Source organism: Montipora foliosa, chromosome 8 (assembly GCF_036669935.1).
Source record: "Montipora foliosa isolate CH-2021 chromosome 8, ASM3666993v2, whole genome shotgun sequence".
NCBI lineage: Eukaryota > Metazoa > Cnidaria > Anthozoa > Scleractinia > Acroporidae > Montipora > Montipora foliosa.
Window position 1 is genome coordinate 8963489 of NC_090876.1, and position 7500 is coordinate 8970988.

The 7500-nt window shown below is 36.9% G+C and overlaps 1 protein-coding gene across 1 annotated transcript in view; it reads right to left on the minus strand.

Annotated features, from left to right (window-relative positions):
* The window catches only part of LOC138013053 (SWI/SNF-related matrix-associated actin-dependent regulator of chromatin subfamily D member 1-like), a 26258-nt gene that overhangs the window by 16428 nt on the left and 2330 nt on the right, over nt 1-7500 (minus strand). Inside the window, exons 2-5 of the mRNA XM_068860018.1 lie at nt 6400-6560; nt 4905-4941; nt 2619-2741; nt 609-671 (exon numbers count right to left, since the gene is read on the minus strand). Of these exons, the coding sequence (XP_068716119.1) occupies nt 609-671; nt 2619-2741; nt 4905-4941; nt 6400-6560 (384 nt within the window). The remainder of the gene's footprint in view (nt 1-608; nt 672-2618; nt 2742-4904; nt 4942-6399; nt 6561-7500) is intronic.

Genomic DNA, 7500 nt, shown 5'->3' on the forward strand with positions numbered 1-7500 from the left:
AGAATGCATATGTGTATTCTTTATAAACAGTTTCCTGTTAATTCAATTTAGTGCGCTACTGGGGGCACAGCCAACAGAATTCTTTTCCGCTGATTCAGAAAATGCAATCAGTCTCTAAAGAACAGGAAATCCAAAATGTTTTGCATAAAATTATTTCTATTTGGAAAAGTAATAGCCCCAAAAGAATCAAGAATGACACAAAGAAATAGTTAAACTGTCAAGGCCAACGGAAGTTCTAAGCATATGGAACCTCTGAGACACATATGAAAGAGCTAAACTCATCAATATTGATTTATTATGCAAGACAATCAAAACATTCTAAGAGAATTGCTACCCTCTGTAAATGGCATTGTGCCATAACTTTACCAAGCATCATTCATCCTTCATTCGACCTCCAATATTTTTGCTATTATTGCAAGGTTGATATCCAATGTTTATAATAGTATAACATAATCCTACATGTACATGGATAACCTTGTTTGGTCAAAATCAATCATAACTGATTGGCTAGAATTATGCAATGATCAGAGCCAATCAAAAAAATTTAAGAGAGAAAGATGTGCCATATAATAATACTAGCACACATGAAAGAAATGCAAATTACTTACTTCGGTTTCTGGTCTTGGCATGTAAAAGTTGGTAGTCAGATAAATTCTCAACTTTTTCTTTTGCTGCATGTAAAATGAAAAGTTAATCTCAAGGAAACAAAAACAAATGTATAAACAATCAGAGCAATAAGAGAACAAAAAAAGTATGGATCCGAAATAATTTTATTGTGATAATGCCATGTAAATGTACTCAACAAACCATTAATTCATATGACTAACTGATGTGCACGTGCATGGAACTCATTTTTCAACATGGACTTGCAGGAGAACAAATAAAACTACATGTACATTTATCCCTTTCCTTCCTGAGAGCGATACTTTAAGATTTTACTTCATTTAACACCGAAAATGATTTTTCTCATTAATGGGGACTGCTTTACATTGTAGGGGTGAATGCGTGAGGCAGTCGTTTTACAAGTCCCTAATCCAACCTATTATTGATTATGCATGTGTTATCTGGGGTGCGTCATCACAGCACAACTTAGACCGGATCCTTATTTACAGAAATACGTGGCAAGAGTCATTCTTAATATCAAGCGTCCCCAGGATGTCCCATCGTCTGAGCTGTTCTCCAAATTAAACTGGATGACTATAAATCAACGTATAGATTACTTTACGTCCATAATGATGTATAAAACCATTAATAAATCTAGCCCTAATTATCTACGTAATAGGTTTGAGTATGTTAAAGGGGCTAGGTCACGCAATTTTAGGCAATTTCATCACTGATCAAATCTCATGGAATTAACTAAAATATCAAAATAACTGTTCAAAACTATAGAAGAACTCTAACAAAACACAGGGAAGCCAAGAAGGGACATGGATGGTCAAAACTGGAGAGGATTGAAATGGATCGAATTTGGGTAAATTTGAAAAACGTCGGCCCACCTTTTTTCAAATTTATATCAGTCTATATCAAAATGTCATTTACACAGCTGGAAAATCATTCTCAGTTGATATGTGGCCGTGATTTTGCAAATGAAAGACTCTTGCTCTGCCAATTTGACATTTAGAGCTCATAATTAACAAAATTAAACAAAATTACCTAAAATAGCGCGACCTAGCCCCTTTAAAGATAAACACCAGATTAACACAAGATTTGCTGCAAATAGAAACCTGTTTATACCTAAGCTATCTTCTCAGACAGGACAAAGGTCTTTCCAGTACAGGGGAGTACATGCTTGGAACGGTTTATCTGGGGATGCTAGATACTATAGCCTAGAAAAGTTTTAAAAATATGTGGCCGGTATTGTTTATAATTAATATATTCTAGTATAAATATATATTATTATTCTATTTTTTATCCTTGTATGTTGATTTTTTTACACTTTAGTTCTTATTCCGCATATTAAATTGTAGTTATGTAGATAGAGGACCACCCTAATTAACTTAGTGTTAGCTTGGTGATATCCTCTTTAAATATTGTTTTTATTATTATTATTATTATTATGGTTATTATTATTAATGCTTTAATAGATGAAGGTGGTGACGTCTTTAATTGCAATAGTCAAGAGCAGGGTTTATTCAAAAATTAAGCAATAGAGGATGTTTTCCATAGCCCCATCTAAACACTCCTGGGAGTTGAGAGAATTCCCCCAACTCCCCCAAGTGTTTAGATGAGGTTATGGAAACACGGAAAAAAGTCCTCTATATATTGCATTTACAAAATATTTCTCAAAGATAACTCGACAAATGAAGAAAAAATAATGGTGTTTTTTTTACATCTTGACTGAAACAGATTTTCTTGATACATGCTCATATTTCCTACCAGCCAATCAAAACACATGTCTGACTAAATGACCAATCAAAATTAATTTTTGTATGATGTCACAGCCATGTTTCCATACTCTCATCTAAACACAGCTACTGACCAATGAGAGAGTGCGTACTATCCTAATTATTTTAGAAATTATTTTAATCTTGCTAATCAAAGTTATGTCAGTGCAATCAATTCACCAAGGAGAAGGTACATGTGCCAAAAAGGAATCCTCGCTTAAATCACTGCTCTACCTTCATCGGCCTTTTTAAGGCCTCTTGAATGTCCAATCTTTTGCGCATTATTGTTGCATCAAGTTTTCTTTCAAATGCTAGAAGGTCCATATATGCTTGTGACTCTGGGACAAGGTCACGCACCTAGAAAAAAAAAAGGAATCATGAACAACTTGTTTGAAGAAGACTTAATATTAATTATTGCCCTGTCAGAGATCAAGGTTAGCAATCTTGGAAAAAAGTCACCTGACAGGTGCTCTTTAGCAATGACCATCCCGTTACAACAAGGTATGTTCTATCACTCTTCTATCAGCCGATCCTAATAGCCAAGCCATTGAGCTTCAGCCAGGTGATCTGGTGACGTAATTCGGAGGACTGGGAAGAAACATTTTAACGCCGTATCCCACAACCGCATGCAGCCTTGAATGTTATTTTCGAATTCAACATGGCAGAGGCAAGGTTAGCTCTCATTGGTTTTACTTGAATGTTCATTCAGTAACAGGAAATGTTGGAGACACGGAATAAGCTGTTGAGTTTTGGCGATGGATATACATGTACTGCAGGAAATTTGGAAACAAGACCTAAGGCCGCAAGCGGTTGTGGGATACAGCGTTAAAATGTTTCTTCCTATTCCTCCAAATTACACCACCAGATCACCTGGAGATATTTTGAGAAATGCCCCTAATTAGATGCACACAGATTTCAATAAACATCACAAAGTGTCACCATGCTCTCTTCCCCAACTTCAACATCACTCGTGCCTTGGAAAACAGGTACACGTAGCTAAAGTCGAAGTGTCCTCGAAATTATTAATGCTGCTCCTCGAGTAAGGATAAACGGCTGCATTTACCCTAAGCCAACATTAAACGCTAACCTAAGTTACATTTACCTTATGGTTGGAAATAGGTAGCAAAGGCTTACACTTAAAAGTGTTGTATGTCAAAATTGGGTGCACATCTACATGTAATTACACTTTGGGTGAATTTTTTCCGAAAATGGCCGAATTTATACTAGAGACAAATTATCCTTCTAGACAGATAATCCATCAGACAAATAATTTGTCTAAGTATAAATCCGAAGACGAATTTTGACGAGTATTTTGTCTACAGATACGTTACATGTTACGTGTGTTACATGACAGGTGTTTCGGTGTTGAAATACCGGTAGGCATCCCAGGAAACCCTGAGAAAATATAGAAACCAGTCCCTCTCACGTGGAAACTTCATCGAAAATCGTCTACGTTTCTGTCTAGATATAAATTTTGAGACAGATCATCCATCTAAGACGATTTATCCGTCTGTTAGCACGTCTTGAAGACGTGCTAACAGACGAATTCGTAACAAATTTAAACTGAGACGTGCTAACAGACGAATTCGTACTGAATTTATACTTAGACAGATAATTCGTCTCTGACAGAAAATTTGTCTCTAGTATAAATTCGGCCAATGAGTGGGATCTCAATGAGTGCTAATTATGCATTTGTAATCTATTATTTCTCAAACATGCATTTATGATCTTGACATGTTCCAAGGACTAACGAAAAACTAACGTTTGCTCTGGCCAAGGGCTACTGCTTGAAATACCGGCTCACAAATTTATCTTAGAGTAATTAACCCATTGACTCCTACATGTACATGTAAAGTGGCTCCCATTGGTGAGTAAACTCTAAAGTAAAGTCTCACTCTTCGGAGGCAATGGGTTAATTCCCTTAACTCACTTGGTAAAACACAAGTTTTTTAAATGTGTGTTACTCCTCACCCAGGCAGCACCAAAGTTTCTTTTTACCAAGATTGCTTAAGCTTGTAATCTCACGATCTGATTGGCTAATCTGCCGTTGTCGATAAGAGTCTAGACAAAGCTGCTCACTTCATACTCATGTCAAAGTGTCACACAATTGTATAGCCAATCAAAAATGCTCATTTTGGGAAATAAACCAATCATATTGCAAGAAGTTATAGACAACGCTTGGTCTCTATTTGCGTCACCATCCTGGTCACGCTCTGAAATACACTGTAAATATGGGAGGTATTTTGTTTGATGTTGAATATTGTGGTAAAAAATAAATCAAATTTGGTTCAGCGTTGTCTGTACTCTTATCGAGAATGATATTTGTCTGTGCCTCGTGAGTCCACAACATGAAAGCATAGACAACGCTGAACCACATTCGATAAGTTAATTAGAAAATGTAACCCAATCATTTGTCAGGGAAAAACTGCTATAGATTGACCTAAACTGATCTAAAAGTGATAATTATCATCATCAATGTTATTTTCACCAAAGTTACTATTCACAATTTTGTAAACTTACCCTTTGAGGCAAGATCTTATCTGCCATTTTTTTCTTCCTAAAGGAGAATGAACAGCAGTGATTTAAACTAAATAAATCACCATCTACAACACTAAAATGCTTAGTAAAATAACAACATGTACAATGTATGCTCGCAATCACATTCATTTCAAGGTTTCCATTCTCCATCATAAATACAGCTCATGCAAATAATGAAATCATCATACAATGTATGCTTTCCGGTTCAACCTTGTTTAGCTGTATCGTTGCTGTATTTGGTGACGTCGATTAGCTTGACACTATTATTATTATTATTAATGTACATTAAAGAGGCCTTCCAAGAGGCAGAGTAGTGACAAGACCCAAAACGTAGCAACAAAGGACATTTTAATCATCAAGGGGTGACCCAAGTACTTACACCATTGGCGTGAGAGAAACTAAAGACAACAACATTTCACTAATTCTGAGTACACAAATGAAGGCCGTTGAGATATTCCTTGCTGTGACAAAAAAGGGCTACCAGTAGCAGTGAGAATGAAATTAAGACTTACCATATTTACCCGTGTATTTAAGTCTATCCCATGTATAAGTCGACCCCCCATTTTTGATGGCAAAAAGGCAATGTCTTAATTTCTTTGTTAAATTTTCATGGGATACTAATCTAATTCTATTCTTCGATTTCTGGAACTGTGGATACACAAAAAAATCAGGGCCTCAAGCGCTTAATAGTTTTGTGGTTCAGCAGTTGTATATGCTGGCATTTTGTCCTAGAGTTTCGAAAAAGTTCTTGGAAAATTGAACATGTAAACCTCAAACTAACCTGTTTCGTTGTTTTAATAGGGATAAAGGGCTTTAGAGGATAAGCACAACATCACAGAAGCTGGAGTCAATCTTTGAAAATGACTTCAAAAACAATGCGAAATGTATAAGGTTTAATTGGTCCTTGATTTATAATATCTCACATGACAAAAAAAACAACAACTCATAAACCAAACACTACGAAGTTTGCAAAAGCATTTAAATCAGCCAGGTCTGAATACAGAACAAAAGACAATCATTTACCAACCAGCATTTTCAGGAAACGCGAGCGATGATGCGTGCACGCAAACATGAGATATTGTGCCAGGTTACTACGCAGTTGAACGATCGTGTTTTATATGAAGAAACAGAAGTGCTTTTTTGAACTTTCTGCCTTTGGTAACCGAAAATAATTTCCAGTACATCTATTTCATATTTGTGCTAGTAAGTATCTTCAAAATTTAGAGTTGGACAAATCCTTTTTCATTTCAACTGGAATTGCTTACAATCCTTTTGAAGTCTTATTATTATTATTAGTCTACATTTCAAGAGGGACATCAGCGAAATACAATGAGCAAAAAGTTTACACAACCACCTCCCTTGAAAGGTCAGGTATACACCAACCCTGTAATCCCATCCCTGATCATGTTTTAGACAGGAGTTCAGCAAATTTGGAGATGCTTATTGAGCAGCTCTGTTGTTTTTGTGTCAAACAAACCTTCTTCTGTTCTTAGCATCCTGCCTTCGTCTCGCTTGTTCCAAGGCTGCAGCAGCACCAGGTACCAGTCCTGCTCTGGGAACGCTAGGCCCATAGGGATGTACACCTGACGTTCCCTGCACTCGCATAGTCATGGGGGTACTGGAAGTGCTGCCTGAACGCTACAATGAAAGAATAATAAAAATAGTAGTCAAAAATATCCTAAGAAGCAGGCTCAGTTGCTTCCCCTACATGTATGTCCAGGTTTGATCCTAATTAGATGCACGTCCAATTTTGACATTCAACACAAAGTGTCCCTTTAAGTCTAAGCATTTGCTACCTATTTTCAACAATAAGGTAAGGGTAAAGGTTAGCGTTATTTTTAGCTTTGGGTAAATGCAGCAGTTAATCTATACTTAAAGAGCAGCATTTGGGGGACAATTTGTGACGTAAATTGTCTGTAGTCCAAGACACGAGTGATGTTGAAGTTGGCAAGAAGAGCAAGGGGACACTTTGTGACGCTTATTGAAATCTGCATGCATCTAATTAGGGTCAAACCTGGACATATCTCAATTGCTTGGCAACAAGCGAAAGGACACCTGAAAAATTAGAGTCCTAGGCAGGTCGCCAACCTATGACCTGTGAAACAATGGTAGAATGCTCTACTCAATGAGCTCATGGATGTCGCTAAGTGCTGGCTGCTGGTGAAAATCAATGCTTGAGAAACGGATGATCACCGGCTGAATTTTGGGTGCCGATCAAAGTGACTATGGCGACCGCAAATTATTCTCTACTAAGTTTAAAAGTCATTCGATTTGTTAACAAAAAAATTGAATATCTACCTGTCTACAGAATTATCACTAGAATTTATCAATTCTGGAAACGAAATAAAAGCGTTGTTTTGAGTACTGTTATGCATTTTGGGTGTTGCAAGACACTGGGAACAACCTTGTTGCCAGGTTCTTTTGATGCTCAGAGTGCAAACCACCTCAACAGAACCTTCAACAGGATGAATTTACTCTTAGGTAAAACCCGGTGAGCTACATGAACTGTACACAAACTCCTGAATCTGACTCCTTTAGGAGTTCTTGTAGATTAATGGGTAGAGCATCCGTTAATCCT